The sequence below is a fragment of the Ascaphus truei genome, chromosome 21 (genome assembly GCF_040206685.1).
Source record: "Ascaphus truei isolate aAscTru1 chromosome 21, aAscTru1.hap1, whole genome shotgun sequence".
Classification (NCBI taxonomy): Eukaryota; Metazoa; Chordata; class Amphibia; order Anura; family Ascaphidae; genus Ascaphus; species Ascaphus truei.
The window spans coordinates 5574223-5594721 of NC_134503.1; the positions used below are offsets into that span (position 1 = coordinate 5574223).

The 20499-nt window shown below is 47.7% G+C and overlaps 1 protein-coding gene across 1 annotated transcript in view; it reads left to right on the plus strand.

The window, feature by feature from the left end:
• HMCN2 (hemicentin 2) overlaps positions 1–20499 on the plus strand; it is a 104593-nt gene that overhangs the window by 40453 nt on the left and 43641 nt on the right. The window contains 18 exon segments of the mRNA XM_075579523.1: positions 790–955; positions 5373–5500; positions 7574–7846; positions 7978–8061; positions 8647–8838; positions 8927–9057; positions 9220–9367; positions 9592–9718; positions 12617–12771; positions 14335–14613; positions 15043–15324; positions 15857–15965; positions 16250–16419; positions 16693–16847; positions 17674–17770; positions 18203–18298; positions 19167–19343; positions 20191–20342. Of these exon segments, the coding sequence (XP_075435638.1) occupies positions 790–955; positions 5373–5500; positions 7574–7846; positions 7978–8061; positions 8647–8838; positions 8927–9057; positions 9220–9367; positions 9592–9718; positions 12617–12771; positions 14335–14613; positions 15043–15324; positions 15857–15965; positions 16250–16419; positions 16693–16847; positions 17674–17770; positions 18203–18298; positions 19167–19343; positions 20191–20342 (2921 nt within the window).

Consider the following 20499-nt stretch of genomic DNA (forward strand, 5'->3'; position numbering starts at 1 on the left):
TAAGTGACCTTCTATGCACTATACTGACTCTCCCTTTCAAACCACAGCGGCATATCTGAGCCATTGGAGATACAGTTGTTATTATGAGGATCTCTCAACTGGACCAACTTCCCACCTGGGGAACCAAAAGGAAGACACTTTAACGTAATAGGCTTTGATGTCTACTGCTCAATTATAACCAAGCTACACATTTATTGGCTAAGAAACTGGGCAGAAAATGCCCTGTGACTTTAAATGACCCCCTTTATCCACCATAAGATAATGTAAAGGTGCAATTCCACATAGCTGATCAAAAAGGCAACCTGTCCTTATCATGGTGCCATTAAAGATAAGGGGGGAGAGATGGGGTGGAGAGCGATGGGTGGGGGGGGGGAGAGAGATGGGGTGGAGAGCGATGGGTGGGGGGGGGGGGAGATGGGGGCTCTGGCTTTACAAACGCTGAACACACCGTGACATCAGAGAAATCAAAACCCTCCTAAGTCTCAGCTCACCATCATGATGAAATTATTTAAAAAAACATGTATATGTAATATTTGGTAAGAAAGGCACTAGTCATCCACATGTAACCCCTTAAACATGTCCCCACCATGAGTACACGTTGGCCCAAGGGAAGAAAAGCACAACACAACTTTCAACTTTCAGGAGGCACCTCCAAATTAGTTTTGTGATTGCTATGCTGATGAGGTTGGGCTCCTGTCTGTCAATGACACTTAATTTCGTCCTCTTCGCCTCCATATAAACAACCCCCTGCTTGGTCTGTTTCATATTTTGTGTCTCTCTTCAATTTAGCGAAGCCCAGGATAAGTGTGAACGGGTCACATGACCTGAGCGTTCCGGTCAGCGTGGTGGCAGCATTGGGGATGGAGGTGACTCTGCCGTGTGAGGTCCAAGGTAACCCCCTGCCCGTGGTCTCTTGGAGGAAGGACTCTCTCCCACTGCCTATTGTCTCTACCAGGTAGGCCAGTCACCGGGCAAATGAAAGGAGAGGTGGTGGGGAGAGTGATACAAAGGAGACATCCAAAAAATCTCCTGCAGGAAGACCCCTTTATCGCATAAATGTTTGGATCCAATAACCCTATAAACTCAGTGATTACATTATCTAGGCAAGACAATGACATTCTTCCGCTGTTTTCCAAATGTAATTTGATGTTAACCAGGGGATTGCCCAACGTGATTGTCCAAGCCAAAAGCAATGGTTGATGCTGTCCTGGTACAGGTGGTCATTCTTTATACAGAGGTCTATGTGTAAAGGGTCAGAAAAAAAATGGGTTCAAAGAAGTGCGCCAATGTCCAGAAACAATTCTGGTGTGTGCGTCACCGAGCGGCGGCCTCCTTACGTTTTGTACCGGTTTGCGTTCGTTTGTTCTTCTTTGGTTTATCAGTATGTTTATGTGATTTTGTTGTCATTCTGTTCCCCCCCCCCCATTGTACCGCGCCGCCGTGCCCGGCAAATATGATGTTCGGTGGTGGAGTTAGACCAGGGACGGGCAAACTCCACTCTTCAAGGTCCACCAATTGGTCAGGTTTTCAGGTTATCCCGGCTTGAGCACTGGTTGAGCCACCTGTGCTGAAGCAGAGCATGATTGAGCCACATGTGCTGAAGCTGGGACTGATTGAGCCCGTTGTCCTGAGGATGTCCTGAAGACCCGACCTGCAGGTGGCCCTCGGACTGGAGTTGCCCGCCCCTGAGTTAGAGATCAGAGTCGGGATGTCTGTGGCTGAGACACGTAAATGACATGTAATATAAAACTTCAGCAATGCGCCGTCACCTCGAGTTTTTTTTTCTTGGTGTAAAGGACAAATGCATTTCTATGTGAGCTACCTGTAATGCATTTCCATGCGAGCCACTCATAATGCATTTCCATGCGAGCCACTCATAATGCATTTCCATGCGAGCCACCCGTAAGGCATTTCCATGCGAGCCACTCATAAAGCATTTCCATGTGAGCCACCCGTAAGGCATTTCCATGCGAGCCACCCGTAAGGCATTTCCATGCGAGCCACCCGTAAGGCATTTCCATGCGAGCCACCTGTAATGCATTTCCATGCGAGCCACCCGTAAGGCATTTCCATGCGAGCTACCTGTAATGCATTTCTATGCGAGCCACTCATAATGCATTTCCATGCGAGCCACCCGTAATGAATTTCCATGCGAGCCACTCATAATGCATTTCCATGCGAGCCACTCATAATGCATTTCCATGCGAGCCACCCGTAATGCATTTCCATGCGAGCCACCCGTAATGCATTTCCATGCGAGCCACCCGTAATACGTTTCCATGCGAGCCACCCGTAATGCGTTTCATGCGAGCCACATGTAATGCATTTCCATGCGAGCCACTTGTAATGCATTTCCATGCGAGCCACTTGTAATGCATTTCCATGCGAGCCACCTGTAATGCATTTCCATGCGAGCCACTCGTAATGCATTTCCATGCGAGCCCCCTGTAATGCATTTCCATGCAAGCCACTCATAATGCATTTCCATGCGAGCCACCCGTAATGCATTTCCATGCGAGCCACCTGTAATGCATTTCCATGCGAGCCACTCATAATGCATTTCCATGCGAGCCACCTGTAATGCATTTCCATGCGAGCCACCTGTAATGCATTTCCATGCGAGCCACGCATAATGCATTTCCATGTGAGCCACCCGTAATGCATTTCCATGCGAGCCACTCGTAAGGCATTTCCATGCGAGCCACCTGTAATGCATTTCCATGCGAGCCACCTGTAATGCATTTCCATGCGAGCCACGCATAATGCATTTCCATGTGAGCCACCCGTAATGCATTTCCATGCGAGCCACTCATAATGCATTTCCATGTGAGCCACCCGTAATGCGTTTCCATGCGAGCCACCCGTAATGCGTTTCATGCGAGCCACCCTTAATGCGTTTCCATGCGAGCCACCCGTAATGCGTTTCCATGCGAGCCACCCGTAATGCGTTTCATGCGAGCCACCCGTAATGCGTTTCCATGCAAGCCACTTGTAATGCATTTCCATGCATGAACGTGATGCGCCATACATTAAATAAAGAAAAGCACATCAGATGTACACACCTGAATGATGACATAGCAACATGATGATTTTAAGTGAAAAAAATGTTGTTGTTTTTGATGCGATGCACTTTAAAAAAAATTCTATATAAAAAGCATTGCCCCCTGTGTGTTTGATGTTGAACTCTAACATTGCACCCCCAGGCTGTGCAGGGGAGACCATGCTGCCTGCAGGTATTAGGTAACAGGACTCCACAGCGTGAGGGTATCTCTACATTTATCCTTTGAAATCCAATACAAAGAGACGGAAAAACCCTCTGAGCTGTTTCTCCAAACTGGGCTCACTTCCTTCATGCATGTTCATGAGCCTGGTTATAGGGCTCGTCTCCCCTCCTCTCTCTCACTCCTCCCTCTCTCACTGATCTCTCACTCCTCTCTCTTCTCTCTCTCTCTCACTCTTCTCTCTCTCTCTCACTCCCCTCTCTCTCTCACTGATCTCTCACTCCTCTCTCACTCTTCTCCCCTCTTTTCTCTCTCTCTTCTCCCATCTTCTCTCTCTCTCTCTTCTCCCCTCTTCTCTCTCTTCTCCCCTCTTCTCTCTCTTCTCCCCTCTTCTCTCTCACTCCTCTCTCTCTCTTCTCTCTTTCTCTTCTCTCTCTCTCTTCTCCCCTCTTCTCTCTTCTCTCCTCTGTATAAACTAGTGTGGCAGCTGTCTCTGGTTTTTAGCAAGGGGCCTGGCTGGTTCTGTCTGTAGACAACTCAATAGCTGGATGTGTGGACCTTTTAACTCGGTATAAGCCATGGTTATAGAGTGATACCACTCTCCTTTTTAATTGTTATACCCAGGGTACCACATCCTTTCTTTGTTTTAGAAATCTTCTCCCTTTACCTGTACCATGTAACCATTACTTAAATATTTCTAAAATACATGTTAAATTACAGATCTGTTCTAAATCAGCCACAACTTTAATTGTTCCTTTCTTCACTGGTTACAAGTGTCTCCGCGTAAGTGTTGTTATTCTGTGACTGGTTCTGGGCTGATCTCATTTCCGAAATCCACCCGGGAATGAAATGCAAATAGAAATAAAACAATTATACGGCCCAGTAATGTGCTCTGCCAGAGTCCGGTGAATAAACATGACATCAGGAATTGGAGCCAGCCTGAGCGAGCAGCACTTGGGTGGGTCTTGGGGGGGGCTTTCATGGCTTGTAACATGGCACCAGTGTAAAGCTCGGAAATCACCTAATCTGTTAGACAGAGTGTATTGGTTGGACTTCTCATGGTATGAGCAAGGGCTCTTCCACTGGCGGGCCTAATACAGGCCCATGAGGGGCCTTGGGGTGGTTCTTGGTTCTGTTTCTGTTAATTTCATACCATTTGCCTAAGTGCTGGTTTTCACACTCAAAACTCCGTTACAATTGAGGTTCATGGAAATGCACATGGTACAGATGTTATAAATGCTGGTAAAATGCTTCACATATAATCATTTTTCATGTATGAAATGAAATGACAATAAGCATGTGACCCGAAATAGTTTCTGACCAGACACCGGTGGGAAACGAAATTAAGAAGCCAGCTTATCTACCAGGCAATCCCCCTCCATAGCATTACCTGGTCTCATTTAATTCACTATCTATCACACTTATTATGGTTGATGCCCGATTCCTGATCACCAGCCAGACCAGGTTTTTAAAGTGCATTAGGAATCCAGAACAGCCTCCATGAGCATCCGCCTGGTGTGTAGGAAACGTGCAGGGCGACTTCAGCCAGTTCATGGTTTATCCATTTTTATGTTGTCTCCCATTCCAATGTAAAAACCAGGAGTGGATTGACCCGTACAGGTGACTTGGAGCCTAGCGGCATAGAAACTGTTGGCACTTAAAGATCACTTGACCGGACCAGTGTGCTCATTGTCTTTCCAGCTGCAAAAAACGCCAAACCCATTTGAATCCTAGCCTTTGTGTTATATTTACAGTATCATCCCTGATCATGCAGGTGTGCAGGAGCAGCTGGGGGGGAAACGTCACTGCCCGTGGTGTGAGTGCACCTGGTTTAAATCTCGGTGTCAGGTTATAAGGATATCTTAGCTTCAGCACAGGCGGCTCAGTGGAAGACTGCACCACTTCTGCTGAAGCAGAGATAGCCTTAACACCTAACCTGTTGGGGGGGGGGGGGAGTCTGGAGTTGAGACTCACTGCATTATATTGTTAGCTCTGCAGTTCAGGTTGTCCTTGCACCTGCAACATGGGCAGCATTAAGTCCACTATCAGCTCTATCTCACCATACTGTTCTGTTAGACAAGGTAGGGTGTTCTGCTGCTCTGTACGTTCTTGCCTTGGTATGTGCTGATGCATCACTCTACCTCTTTGCAGACACCATCTGCTGCCCTCCTGGTCTCTCAGAGTGTCTGAGCTCAGGGTGATGGACAGTGGATATTACACCTGCCTTGCCTCCAACCCTGCAGGGAACACATCGCTCACATACCGCCTGGAGGTGCAAGGTATGTACAGGGGGAGCGGGGGGGGGATACACTGAGATATTGGACAGGTAGATTGACTTAAACTGTCATCATACCCCTTCATCTAGAAATCTGGAATCTCCCCACTCATAGATCAAAGGGGTCCCGTGTTTGAATAATGCATGCGTGTGAATACCTCCTTCTAATTAATGGGGCCGCCAAATGAATCCTTTTATGGCCGGTAATCTCTTATGACCAAGTTCCGCAGCATACATCAGAAGTCTGGTACTGACGTATATAGCCGAAAACACGCTGAAGAAGACTTCTCATTAGACGTGGCGCAGTATTAAGAACACTGCCCTTTGACGTGGGTTCAATCTGTTTTCGATCTCCTTGAGACCTTATGATTAATGTCATTATGTTGGACCCGGGCAGGTATTACTTTGAATCCCTTCTGATGGGAAGTAATCCTATTCCATCATTAGCGGGGAGCCCCTCGCTCTGCTAGATTCCGAGCGTGATCCCCCGGGGTCACACAGAAGCTCAGAGCTGGGATCCTGGGAGCAGGCTGTGTAATTATCACATTGCTGCGGAGTGTATGGGATGTTTTTACAAAGCTGTAAGTGCCAGAGAGAGAACCCAAGCAATCAAACATCTGGCCTGCCCCCCCCCCCCCCACTCCCTCCCCCCCCCCTCTCCCATCCTCTCTTCTGTTCCTACACAAACATATCAGCAAAGGGCTCACATTTCCTTCAGATTTCGTTCTTCCCAGACATTTAACTCTTTCACCAGCAGAGCAGCGTAGAACAAATGTTACCACTTGGGTAGGAATCAGTGTATGACTGGCCTCTCTGGCGTTGCAGGGGTTAAGATGTCAATCCACTATATCATTATTAGCGTGATAGAGGTTACTACATACAACAAACGCGTAGGATTCTGTGTATACAGCTTCTAGTGAGCACAGCATTGGATATATACCTGCATGGACCAGGGGTGGCCAACTCCAGTGCTAAAGGGCCAACAACCGGCCAGGTGCTCAGGATGTCACTGCTTTAGCACAGGTGGCTCAGTTAAAGACTGTGCCACCTGTGCTGAAGCAGGGATATCCGGAACACCTGACTAGTTTGTGGCCCTTGCGGGCTGGAGTTGGCCCCCCTGCAATAGACAGAGACCTCTTCCTGCCCATTAGAGCTGCCAATCTAATATGTGATGGCTGATGCACTGGGAGATACATGTATGATGCCGAGGGTGCTGGCAGCTGGCACGGGGACGAGGACTGGGGTTTGCTACCATCAAAGGTAGGTCAGCTAGTGTAGAGCAATGCTCTGCAGACAAAGGGTGACACTTTTTGTGATGCTTCCAACCTTTTCCCAGGTGTAGCAGAGGCTCCTCTGCAGCCCAAATGTCTCCTGAATATAATGATCATGTGGTAACAGCAGATACTCATAGGGTTGCCAAGTGTCCGGTATTGAACCGGACTGTCCTGTATTTGGATACTCTGTCCAGTAAAAAATGAGAGGTACTGTAATACTGGACATGTATATGTCCAGTATTTTCCTCCCTGGACATAGTGACCTGACGCACCTTTCACCATTGAGTCCAGTATTTTCGGAGAAGCCGCCTGGCAACCCTACATACGCATGTTAACGCAGGTTAACAGCTTCCCCGCCAGAGCATTGCCCAGCAACGAATCCCAGGCTCCTCAGGCTCTGAAGGGGGGAATATGAGGAGATGTGTCACTGACAGGGTTAATGTACGAGTGTATATTCTGGCTGACCTCCGCTCCCTCTCTCTGCGCTGAATTGCAGTATCGGAGAACTCGCTTCCTTTGGGAATTTCTGTAACAACATGGAGCTTCCCGCATTCACTGTCTGTGCATATCTAGAGGAAAAGGGTGACGTTATCCAGTTACCATCCCAGACAGACAGCAGGTGCGGCGGAGGCAGCTAGTCATAACTGTGTCGTAGTGCTCAGCCTCACACCTAACCACAAACTCAAAGGCACAACCCCATTTCTGTCTTCCGTCTAGTTTTGTGAATTAACCCTTGTGTTGTGCAGACCTCCCCTGCTATTCCGAGGGTGCCCTATATTCATCTGGTAATGTCCTGGTTACAGTTCCGCCACGTGTACATCCTGGACCCAAGGTTCTGAAGGCACTTCTGGGACGCACGCTGGCATTGCCCTGCGTGGCACATGGGGACCCCATGCCAAGGCTCAGCTGGTACAAGGATGGTGTAGATCTTCGAGTGGGAGACCAGGATTCCTTGCAGGGTCCTGATGGCACCATAAGTGTCCTGGAGGTGCAGCTCTCTGACTCCGGGAGTTACCGTTGTGTGGCATCAAGCAGCGCCGGGGAAGACTCATTGGAGTTCAGGCTGGAGGTGTTGGGTAAGTGCGGGTGATATGGGGAACTGAATCCGTTCCTGATGTTCCTTCACTGTAATGCAATATAAACCCCTCTCACAGTACATGGGTTATTGTGGCTGCTGGATTTGACCTTCAATCTCTTGTCTTCTCAGAGTCCCCAATCTTTGTGGAGAGTTCAGATGTCCTGATGGAGGAGACTGCGTATGAACCAGTGATCCTGACTTGTCCTGTGCATGGTGAGTGCAGAGTGGTACTTTGCCTGGGATATCACTGCCTTCCCAACTCCCTTCCATAGAAATGAAATAAGATATTCTAAGATGACGGGGTTCTGGATCTGACATTAGATAATCAGTGTACCTCTAATGTCTGTATAGGAAAGGAGAGGTGTGTGTGTGTGTGTGTGTGTGTGTGGTGTAAAGGTGAGGCATATGTGTGATTTATGTATGGAAGGAGTTGTCTGTATGAAATTGATTGAATTGAGGTAGTCCTGGGAATACAACTTCTTTTTTTAAATCCCAAGGATAAAAGTTGCATAATGTGGTCCTTTGAGATGTTACCCTGTAATTACCAGTGTGTGTCTCTCGTCTCTGAAGTTAGACCACGCCTCAACATTTTAGTACCGCTTACACCAATCTCTGTGTAGGTTGAGAGGTTAAGGACTTTGATGTACTGTATCACGGGTAGACAGGGCTAAGAAACCAATGTGCCTTGTTTCTGTAGGAGGGGATCCGAGCTCTGAGTCCATGGTGTCTATGTTTGAGGGAGATTGGATTAAATCTTTTTTTCATTGTCTGTTTCTGACTTGTTGGCTCCTCTTGCAGGGACTCCCTTACCTCTGATTCGCTGGCTGAAGAATGGAGTAGTGCTTACTGGCAGCCAACCAGGAATGGTTCAGTTGGGGAACGGATCCTTGCTGATTGAACTGGCTTTACCTAGTCACAGTGGAGATTACATATGCCTGGCAACCAATGAAGCTGGTTCAGCGAGGAGGAAGACCAAGCTAGTGGTATACGGTAAGGGATGTTTTCCAAGATCGCAACCAATAATGAGGAGGTCTGTTGTGTGAGGCTACAAATCAACCAAGTATTCTCCTCTCTTCAGCCCCACCCAGGATTTTCGAGGATGGACAAGGGCAGAACATCTCAATGATGGCGAACCAACCATTGACCTTGGGATGTGAAGTGACTGGTGTTCCCTTCCCAACAGTGACTTGGAGCAAAGATGGCCGGATGGTGAGTGAGAGGGGGGTACGAAGACTGAATGAGGACTACATCCCTCAGATATTGGGGAGATGTTTGGGATGTGATGTTGTCGAGATGTCATACAAGACTATCTTGTGGTGGTTATTAGACAGGTCATCATTAACTTGTACCTTTTTCTCTCTGTACCTGCAGCTTACTGATACTCCTGGGCTCAGCCTTCTGGCTGCTGGTCAGTCTCTCCGCTTTCACCGAATCCGTAAGGACAATTCTGGGTCATACACCTGCAGAGCAGTAAACCAGGCTGGAGAAGCTCAGAGGACCTTCAATGTGGTGGTACTCGGTGAGTCCTTATCTAAAGGTGAAAATGTAGGTCTTACTAGTGCTTGAAAAACTGTGCCACTTGGCTATACTTTCTAATTAAAAATCAAGTTCTTAAACCCTACGACAGCGCCGAGAGAGGTCTAAATTAGTCTCTAGCTATTGGATGAAATCTCATTTGCTGTTGATTTTGCTGCCTGAATTAGTGATATATCTTGTATAACTCTGTCTTCTTCGATCTCCCAGTCCCCCCAACAATTTATGGAGCTGGAACCCTCCAGGAGGTGACCGTGAGGAATGGGTTAGAGGTGGAGCTGCACTGCAGAGTGTCCGGGACACCCGCGCCACAAGTGGAATGGACAAAGGATGGGCAGTAAGTCGGGCGCTGCGCACATCTGTAGTTGGGGAAACTCACCGCTAACTCCAGCAGGTCAACATTGAAAGCCGCGCTGCCATCCTTATACTGGCGAATATTGCTAAGGAGCGCAATACTCAGTCACAGGAAATGCTCCGAGAAGGACAAAGTCCGATAATAAGGAAAACACAATGCATACACACTGTTTTGGCTAGGGGGATAATTAGTGCTTGTGTCACAACACTGCTGCTGCGATTCCAATGGAACACTACGCTCAATGTTGTATGTGCTTAGCAGGGAATTTATTTTGGGTAGAATTAGTGGAACTGCATCCATGGCCCCGGCAGTGTTTGCGGGGTCCTGCAACACAAGGCATTCCAGGTCCCAACTGGCCCTGATGGAGTTAATAAGTTTGGCTCTTGTTCGCCAATACATGTGCATATTATCTGGGGAGCCCCGTCACACAGCTATTGATGGCATCTAGGCTTGCTCATCTTTTTTTCCCCCACGGATGGACACCCTCCCCCTCTCTTCACCTGCTCTTCCTTATCAAGGTGTTATTAAAGAAGGGTGAAGGACAGACCCCTCATCCCCGCCCCCCCCTTCTCCAGCACATCCGTTGCACAGCTCACATGTGGGGGGTTTGGCTTGCACACAATGCCATTACTAATGCAGCAAGAGACCATGATCTCACCGCGGTTCTGCGTTTCTCTTTGTCCGTGACTCCACCACTTTCTTAGCTCCGATAAAGCAGATGTCTCGCATGTTCCGTCCAAAACAACATATATATGTTTTTGCAAAATACTTTTGCTTGGATTTTATTGTTCTGATCGAGTACTTAATTGCGTATTCAATATCTTAGGCCGCGGGTATAATAGGCGCGCCACGGAGCGCCTGCCCCAGAGACGATCCGTGGCCTATGGGATGGGGTGGGGGGAGACGCGACTGGGAGGTGTGTCGGAGGCGTGCCCATGACGTCACGTGAGCGGTTCGCCCTCATTGGCTGAACCTCTCGGATGACCCGGCCGCGCGACAAAATCAAATAATTTTGTCTGCCCGGATGTTGCGCGCGCTATGGCCTTCCTCATTGAGATGCGGCCTTTTGTTCGCGTCTCGCGGACTACAGACGCGCCCTTGGAGATGATTTGAAGCAGCACATGGCCTCTCCTGAGAGAACATAGAAGCATAGAATATGAGGGAAGAGAAGAGCCCTTTTTGCTATTTGCTGTAAAACTTATTTGATAACTTTTTTTGGTATGATTTTTGTTTTCGTTTAATTCCTTTGCTGCCAGAGGGATTTCGGGGTCGGCTTCTCTGGCTGCGAAAGGGTTAAAAAGCTGATCCTCCCTTTTGCAAAGGGTTAGGGTTTTAGCAAATGGCATGTGTTCAATGGGTGAGTGCCTTCACTTTACTGTAATGTTGAATATATACCGAGCCCGTCTTCCAGATTGTAAATCTGAAACGTCTGGCTGGTTACCTCTGGAGGCACCAACCAGAAGAGAGACTGAAAACGGATTCAAACCAAAACCAAACCGGTGTAAAATAAAGACCAAGAGGAAGTAGAGCTCGTAATGGAACCGATGGGGGGGTACCGAGCAGAGCACGCCACTTTAGGGCCCACCGGGAGGTGAACGCTGGTAACTGCCAAGAGGGGACAGCAGGGGTGAACTCTGCCTGGATACAGGAGCGTGCGCACCAGCGCGGGGAACAGCCTCGCCGTCAAGGGAAGCCTCCCCAGCCAAACACCGCTTCCTGGGCTCGTAGGTCGCCAGCTTGGCTAATGACAGGAGTGATACAAGGACCTCCCTTATGCCGCCAAATGGGCACTCTCCCGTACCCAGTGCACCATGGAGGATTCCCCAGGTCAGATCCCCGGTGGGGCGTGGAACTAACTCTGAATAGCTTTCCAATAAACCTAGCAACACGTTACTGGTTCCAAATATCGGCAAATAGGTTGGCCTCTTCACTGCCGAGAGGCCTGCAGTTTAATGCGTTGTTGGACTCTAGTGTCCATCAGCAACGGGTTAAATATTGAGTATAAGCTATTAGCACATTCGGTGCAAGGGGCGCCTTCATTTGTCAGACATGGTTAGAATAAAATCGCAGTTGCCTCTTTGCATCTGTGTGCAGCTCTAACAACCCACCTCTGTCTTTCACACGTACAAATTACAGGTGTCCTGTCGGTGCCTATTAAACGGCTTCACCAGCAATGTGAAGAATGTGGTAAAATGAGAAGGCAGCTTCACCCCAGCACCCTAGGGAGGAATAAGGAAGGCGATAAAGAGGGTGGGGGTTGGGGAATCCTAATGACTTCATGAAGGAAGGGCTGGAAGTAGCACCCCGTTGCACACCTGTGGACTCTTGCAGCTGCCGCGATGCACAGAGGAGATCAGGAGGAGGTCCTCCCTAGAAACAGCCGCGTGAAGTCAAAACAAACCTCCCCAGGAGAGACACTGGTGGAAAGGGAGGCAAATACACATCGTTACTGCCGGCAGCCGGGAAGAGGAGGCAGACTTCTTGTAGGGTCAGAAAGTCGAGGAACAGCAAGATTAATGCACACATATTCGGCACACTTACAGTATCTTCCTGTAAGTGACACAGAGACCCTCTATAGTGAGACACAGGTCCTTACAGTGGTCACAATATTAATAGACTAGGACCTTCCATGTGTGTGTGTGTGTGTGTGTGTGTGTGTGTGTGTGTGTGTGTGTGTGTGTGTGTGTGTGTGTGTGTGCGCGTGTGTGCGTGTGTGTACTGTATGTTGTGTCTCTGCCTATTAATATGTTGACCAATGTAAGGACCTTTCATGAAGAGGTTAAGGAGGGTCAGTGGGGTGTGTCTATAAATATCTAGGTTGGGGTGACCTTTTCATGCGATTTTATTACATTAAGCCGGAGTCCCATCTTTCTTTCCCAGACCACTGTCACCTGGAGACCCCCACATCCAGCTGTTAGAAGGAGGGCAGCTGCTCAGGATGAATAGCACAAGACTCGCAGATCAGGGCAGGTACCAATGTCTGGCTTTCAACCATGCCGGCCAGCAAGTCAAAGACTTCAACCTAAAGATCTACAGTAAGTTCTCTTTGTCCGGTGACTCCAAGGAATTCAGAAAGGCCTGGGATAGTCACTCTCTGCAGAAGAACCCAGGGTTGAGCCGTGTCGAAGGCTTTTAGGCTACGGCCCAGTGGTACCTCCAGCACAAGTTCCCTGGCGGCCTGGCGACGCGTGCACAGTTGAAAGCCGCGTTGTGCAGTCTGTAGGGGAGCGATGGGATGCACGGGGGGCGAAACCATGACGGGCATATCTGCCCTGCCATTGGCTGAACGCCGACCACGTTGCGGCACGTGAAGACAGAATTCTTGTATTCCCTGCCAGCGTACGCGTCATCGCGCTTTGCGCGCCCACACACACCCGGTCACTGGGGCCTGCCCCATAGAGGGCTGTGTTGTGGTGTGCGAACGCCGTAGCGCGCACCGCAGCGACCACTGGGGACTCCGCCTAATGCAGCAGCTTGGGATAATGAAAGGACTTTGGAGTAAGTGGTCCTAATTCCTGCCATTTGGTAACACTAAAGTGTGCTGCTGCCACCGCATGGTGGTAACTATTATTGCAGGCGAGGCTGTGCTGTGATGGTCCCAGGGTTTGTTTCATATCATGGCTCACTTCTTTCATTTATTTTTAATGTCGGGTTATACCCACGTCCCAAGCTTCACGTTGCATAGCCAACAGTTTGGAGGTAAGTGGCCCCTCCTCCCAGAGCTCACCCCTCCCCACCTTTTTAACTTGGGAGGTTCTGGCATTTTGCTGAATGAATGGACAGGACTCACTGTGGTTGTTTCCCCTCATACAGAGGTAAATGGGAAGGTTCATAGTGTAGTGTTAGGACCTGCATATTTGGTTATGCCTTGATGTTGGTATGCAGGCTTATGATGCTTTGGCCAAAGGGTTTAACTAAATACTGTAGCCAAGTAAATATTATTATTATTGAAGTATTTAAACTTTACACTTATTACTTTATATGTTTTGTCAATTGGATGTAGCATTGGGCACCCCTGATTTAGTTCCTGACTGGCAACTGTGTCATTCTTTCCCTAAAAGGAACACAACTTTTCTTTAAAAATATTTACATTTTCTAAGTTTTACATTTCACTAGCGCGTCGGCGCATTCTACCAGATTACACATTATTATTCAGTTGCAGTTGCTTCCTCTTGGAACAATATACATTTGAGTTGACGTTGCCGGGATTCGAACCTGTGAAACTCTGGTTTGCACACGTTTTTCACGCCTTGGGTAACATAACTACAGTATGTCTCCAGGACTCTTCATAATTTGACATATAACCATTAAGAAAAGGAACTTGGGGCTAAATGTGAACATATGAAACAAATAGTAAAAATGAAAAAGGGGCGTATTACTAGATTTTCACGTTATTCCATGCCCCCAATAGATATAGGTGTAGGGCCTTCTCCTGATACTTTGATACCGTGTCCTGATACTTTGATACCGTCTTCTGATACTTTTATACCGTCTCCTGATACTTTGATACCATCTCCTGATACTTTGATACCGTCTTCTGATCGCTTTGATCATTTGTTTACAAAATATCAGGTTCTTAGCCTTTATTCTTTCTTAAGCTCCGCCTACAATCTGGTCGTCCAATGAGACGACAGAAGTGGCCTCCCTGCTGCATGGGGCTGTTGAGCTGAAGTGCGAAGCGCGGGGATCCCCCTCTCCCAGTATCACCTGGTTTAAGGATAAACGTCCCATCGTGTCCAGCTCTAGGGCCAGCTACAGGAACAGTGGGAGGAGCCTGCAGCTGAGCAGGGTCCAGCTCTCCGATTCGGGCACCTACACCTGCAGAGGCACTAACCACGCTGGCACAGCCGAGAAATCCCATCTGCTGGAGGTATACGGTACGTTTCCTCACCTCTCACGTGGAATCCTGGGCTGGTTGAGGAGCATGTAATTCTCACAGAGAAGGCTTTTAAAGTGCAATCCATGAAACGCTGTTTATAAACATAAAAAAACTTGATATGTCTCTGCCTATTTACAGGACTTTATGTGCGGTCTTCTTTTAAAAGTAAAGTTTAAGTGAGGGGCTTACAATTTAATGAGAGACAAGCAGAACATGTATGTACTGTAATTATATATGGCATAGAAGTGCAAGCATATTATTAGGGTTGGTTGAAGTTCAAAAGCCATATTTGTTCTTTGACCATAAGCTAATTACAGTGTGTCTTCCAAATATAGTTCCGTGGGCACCTTGTGTCTCTTCAGTATATTCCTGAGCTTCTCAGAGTACTTCCTTTGACTTATGATGACCTCTTGTCTCTGGTCTTTAGTTGCCCCTGACATTGAAGGTGGAGGTGAAAAGCCACAGGCCATTAAAGCTGTCGTGGGTCATTCTCTGGAGTTAGAGTGCTCCGCGAGTGGCCATCCGCCTCCAACCCTGTCTTGGCTGAAGGATGGACTAATTGTGTCTGAGACAGATGGGCTGCAGGTCCAGGATGGCGGCCGGACCCTACGCATTCACACAGTGACAGAGAGCACACAGGGGACCTTTACCTGTGTGGCCCTCAGCCTGGCTGGAGAGACGGTCCTGCACTATTCAGTGACTGTCCTTGGTAAGCAGTGAAGCAAACGTGCTCCTAGTGTCCACAATACACTTATAGAGGAAGGGGAATACAGGTGGGGCATGTTGGTGGACATATTATGATAACAGATGATGTATAAATGATTGCACAATCATACAGGAATGGTCCCATTTATCATATGAGTTAATGATTTATTTGTATTTGTCCCATTGACCCTAGGAGGCATTATAAATGGACAATGGATATTGTGTAACATATATTCTTCCCAATGTCAACTGGGGTGGCTGGGATACAGTAGGGTTTATATGGTGGAGTGTTGTACCCTTTCTTTTTGTGGAGAGTGAGGACAGATAATTGGTTATACATTAGGATAATTGGTTATATATTAGGATAATTGGTTATATATTAGATGAACTGGCTGCGTGGAATAATGATCAGAAGGCAGGTGGACAGATGAATTGTGTTTGTTTATGGTGAGATGCATAATTAGCGTTGCTCCTGTGTTTCCTTGTTATTAAATATAACCGGTCTGTTTCTTTCTCCCCCTGCTGACTCAACCCAGTTCCCTCCAAAGTGCTGATTGGTGATGGCTCTGCTCATGTGACTGTGACTGTGGATGACCCATTGGATCTCTCCTGCCATGTCACTGGATTCCCGGCACCGAGGGTCTGGTGAGTTGGGAGTGGGCTTGGTTGGGTGTGGGTGGTATTTGAATAGGGTTAGGGTTACGTATAGAGTATCTGACACTCAAAGTGGGAAGTATGTTGATAAGAATCCTGGCGCATTCTTATGTGATAAGCATAAGAAACACTGCACTGAGATCTGAAAAGATCTGGGACTGACATATTGTGCATGCGGTACCTTTTGGGTTTGGGAATTGCTTTGCACTGGATTGCTAGACGTTGAGATCCACATCTAAAAACGCTGGTGCTATGATCCCTTTACCTTTCTGCAGGTGGTCAAGAAATGGACATCCCATTGGGGATGAGGAGGGTGTGGATGTATTGGACGGAGGCAGGATGTTAACCATAAGCCAAATACAGCCAGGACACGCCGGCAGCTACGTGTGTAAGGCTGACGGTGAAGCCGGGGACGCTGAAGCAGCAGTGAATGTGTCTGTGCAAGGTAAATGTTCCTGAGACTATCTCATCTTCTCATTGTGAGGAGGAATACTGTACCTGCTCTTGATAGCAGTGAAAGGGTTGTTAAATCTTGTTGCGGCTACATAGTATAACTAGTAGGAGATGTGAGGAACCAAATATAATGGGAGACTACAGTAAAAACAAACCAAAGTGAGCCCTCCTGTATATGTAAGACATTGGATCCCTCCATTAAAAGCAGGCCTTGCTTTGGACCTGTGTTGTCTTATATCTCCTTTCCTCTGTGTCCTTGTCACAGAGCTGCCTATGGTCAGCATTGCTGGTGGAAACAGTGTGTCTGTCCAATTCCTGGAGTCGGTGGTTCTGGAATGTGATGTCTCAGGAAGCCCAAGCCCCTCTGTGCACTGGTGGAAGGACGGGTCTCCCCTCCCAGTGCATGGGACCACACTGCAGGTACAGTAAATTGGGCTTCTCTTTATACTCTTGCCAATCTACAAACACCTGGTTATCTTTTAAATGTGCACTCATTATTCAAATTCAAACTTTGCCAATCTCCATCCTGGACAACACACCCACTTCACACTTTTACAATGTATTTAATTATTGAGCAGTTTCCGACGTGCACTCACAGTGATCCAATAAAGACAAAACTGCCCTCGATTTATTTAGGTGTTATCATTGTTATCGTACTAGGGTCTGATAAGTCGTTGGTCTCCTTGTAATGAGTCTGACCGCTGGCCAGTGTCATCTTGTTGATGAGAATTTTTCTAATGAATATGATTCTGTCTGGGTGTGGAATTTGATACCTATAAATCGAACCCTCCGAATGGGACATATAGATGGTAGAAGTGTACACTCCAAATAATGTGACCTGTAACTCCTCCTAATGTCTCACGTGTCTTGCTCTGTGGTAGTAAGGTACGGTAAGGTACTCTAGATTTCCATGACGTATCTCACATGTTCCCTTGAGAAGGTCACGTCAATATTAGGAAAATAGCTACCGTAGCCATCACCAACACTATAGATGGAATAGGTGCTCACCACTCGAGCCCCCAGTCTGAGTCCCAAAATGTCACCAGGGCATGACGTGAAGAGTACTGTACCAAGAAGTGCTAAATCCAAATGTTTATTGTACCATCAAGAACCCCACTCATGGAGCTCCCTGCTCTTCACTTCATCCCTTAAAGTTGTCCCCCCGTTCCTTATAACCGCAGTGTTGATGCTTCTGTACAGCGGAATGTTCTTTGGTCTAATGCTGGCCGATTCTTCTCCTCAATAGATTGACTCCATTTCCATTGATGATGAAGGAGTTTACTCTTGCGTTGCCACAAATCCTGCAGGGGAAGGGAGGCAAGATGTGATCCTGACCGTGCTGGGTGAGTAAATATTAACGCCTTCAGAGCCAACACATTGCAAAGTCGCTTGCAAACGGGGGTTGACTTGTGTATTTACTGGCCTCCATCCATATCTCAAGGGCTCAATAAAATTAGTCTCCTGCACTCAAGCACAGGATCATTACGTTGTGTACCACCGCCTGAACATTAACACCTTGGTCACCAGAAGGGGACAGCAGATTGCACATTCACCCCTCTGAGAAACGTAGTAGCGCCATGTTTTCCAAGTTTGTTTAGTGACTGCAGTGATTTCCTGTGCTTATAAAGGCAATGATGCACTAGAGGAGTTGAGTTACCAGATGGCTCATCCAGTTGGAACCCATTCCATTATTTTCTATAACTATACAACAGAGCGGTGGAGTTCGCTGAGCTGTGCACAGTTTTTCAGAGTCTACTTTCTTTCCTTTTTTAAAGTGTCTCCTAACATCGAACCTACAGAAGTGAACCAAACTGTTGTGGAAAATCTCCCAGCATCCTTTGAGTGTCTGGCATCGGGAAGCCCAATGCCCGGTAAGCCGTCTCTCGGCCGCGAATAGATGGGAAAGAGGTGGAAGGAAAGAGGAGATAGTGGGTTTAAGTAAAGCGCACAAAGCTGGAACACACCAAATATATTCATCTTTGCTCAGGAACCCACGTGGTTATCATTGTTATGGACAATTGTTTGGCGTGTTATGGATCATCTCTGTAGACCGGCTCAAGTGTGTCCGGATTTTATTCTATATAGAGCACAGCGTAGTTTCTCCTATAGAAAATGTATTGGGGCGGGAATCCTAAAACCAAGACTTGTCCTTCGCGCTGGAATGGGTTGCCTGGTGGATCACGTCTCCTAAATCCAGCTCTCGTTGCATGATCTAGAGAGCTTTGTAGTCGGAGACTATCCGTGTTCTAGAATCACGACATCCAACCAGCCAAGGGGCAGCACCAATGTGTCCATATGTACCAAACGGAGGGCATTCGCTTTCTAATATCACTCTCACGCCAGTCTTATAGTCCTTTAGAACTACAGTCACTAACGCCATCGTTCCCTATTCAAACATCTTTAAAACTCCTAAAACCACAAACTGTCAGATACATCTTTCCAACCACATGCAAAGGAATAGCTCGGGGTTTTTCCAAGGATGATCCGGGAATACTTTTTAACTGGTCAATGTGGGGGATCTTCGTAGACTAGATGGCAGCGTGTGGAGCCTTTCTACCTGAGCCCAAAGTATTCATCCAGAACTGACTTATTGGTGTATTAAACAAGGGTCGCCAAAGACAGAACTACAGTTCTGCCGAACTAACGCGGCTGCTTGGAGCTTGCACTAGAAAGGAAAGCAGCCAGTGACACACAATGTAAGCGTTGTGTATGCAGAGCGCCAATGCGTTGTCTTCGCAGTTGTATCCTGGTATAGAGGGGAGCAGCTGCTGACTGCCATGCCTGGCATCACCCTGCTGAACGAGGGCAGGACCCTGCAGATTGAGCGCGCCCGGGGTGCTGACCGCGGGGAGTATCGCTGCGTGGCCTCTAATGCAGTTGGCAGGAGTGAGTTTCAGTACCACCTGCAGGTCTATGGTAAGTACGCGAGGGGGTTTGAGCGTCTTTTGATGAGTGGGGCTCTAGTTTAACCCCTTCACTGCCAGGTATTACTTTGCTACCACCGGCAGTATTAACCTTTTTGTTGCCAGAGGAGCCTGCAATTGGTTGCAGTACCGTCTGGCAGCGTGGGTTAATTTAATTCCAACACCTGTGGGGGGATATTTATGAAATCCACTTTAGTGCAAATCTGGGTCTAAAAGTGCTCCAAGGGTATTAAGAATAAATAAATCCCCCGTTACACAAAAAAACTAAAATCTAATTGAAAATTAGAGACGGGAACTTTCCCTAGCGAGTTGGGTTTGGTTCCAAATTATTTTTTGTGTATTTGTTTTTTTATTAACGAACAAATAAAAAACTAACTAAAAAAAATCTAAATTTGGTCCAAGCTTGTTAACTTTTTGCAAAGTCCCCCCCCCCCCCCCCCACGCCCCCAAACTGAAAAACAAACCGAGTTCGAACATAACGACAAATTTTTCGAACTGCTTGAATCAAACACCGGATTTGCGAAGCTGGGATTTTGAACTTTGCATATATGCCGATCCTTAATAAATCTAATACCATTTGCACCAGAGAAGCAGCAAAATCTAAAGGTTGATACCTAAACGGCGATTGGATTGTACAGATACTGTATCTCCTATTTAGTGAGAAGTGCTATTGTACAAGATAACGTCCAGCGCTGGGAGACAAATTATAGCCGATGCACTTGAATTACTTGTACGGTGTCTCCGGGCACCAGCATAGCACCACTTAGTAAATATGGGTGACCTACCTCCTGCAGTAATTAGGCCACCTCCGTCTCAGGGTTACCCTCTCTCTGACACAGTGCCGCCCAGGATTGTCTCGGTGACGGACCTGGCCACCGCCCTGGTGAACGAGCAGGTTTGGTTGGAGTGCAATGTCACGGGGGCGCCAGAGCCAGCGGTCATGTGGCTGAAGGAGCAGGTCCCAGTGTCCACAGCAAGGGCCGGGCTGCAGGTCAGTTCTCTCCCCCTTCCCCCCCGCACTGCCGATGGGCCATAGAGGTCTGTGGTAGGGGCAGGGTGACAGCACCTCCTAGAGGTATCTGAGGCGGTGAAATGGAAGCCATTCCCTGGGTTTAACCCTTTTGCTCTAGCAGCGAAGGGGTTAATTA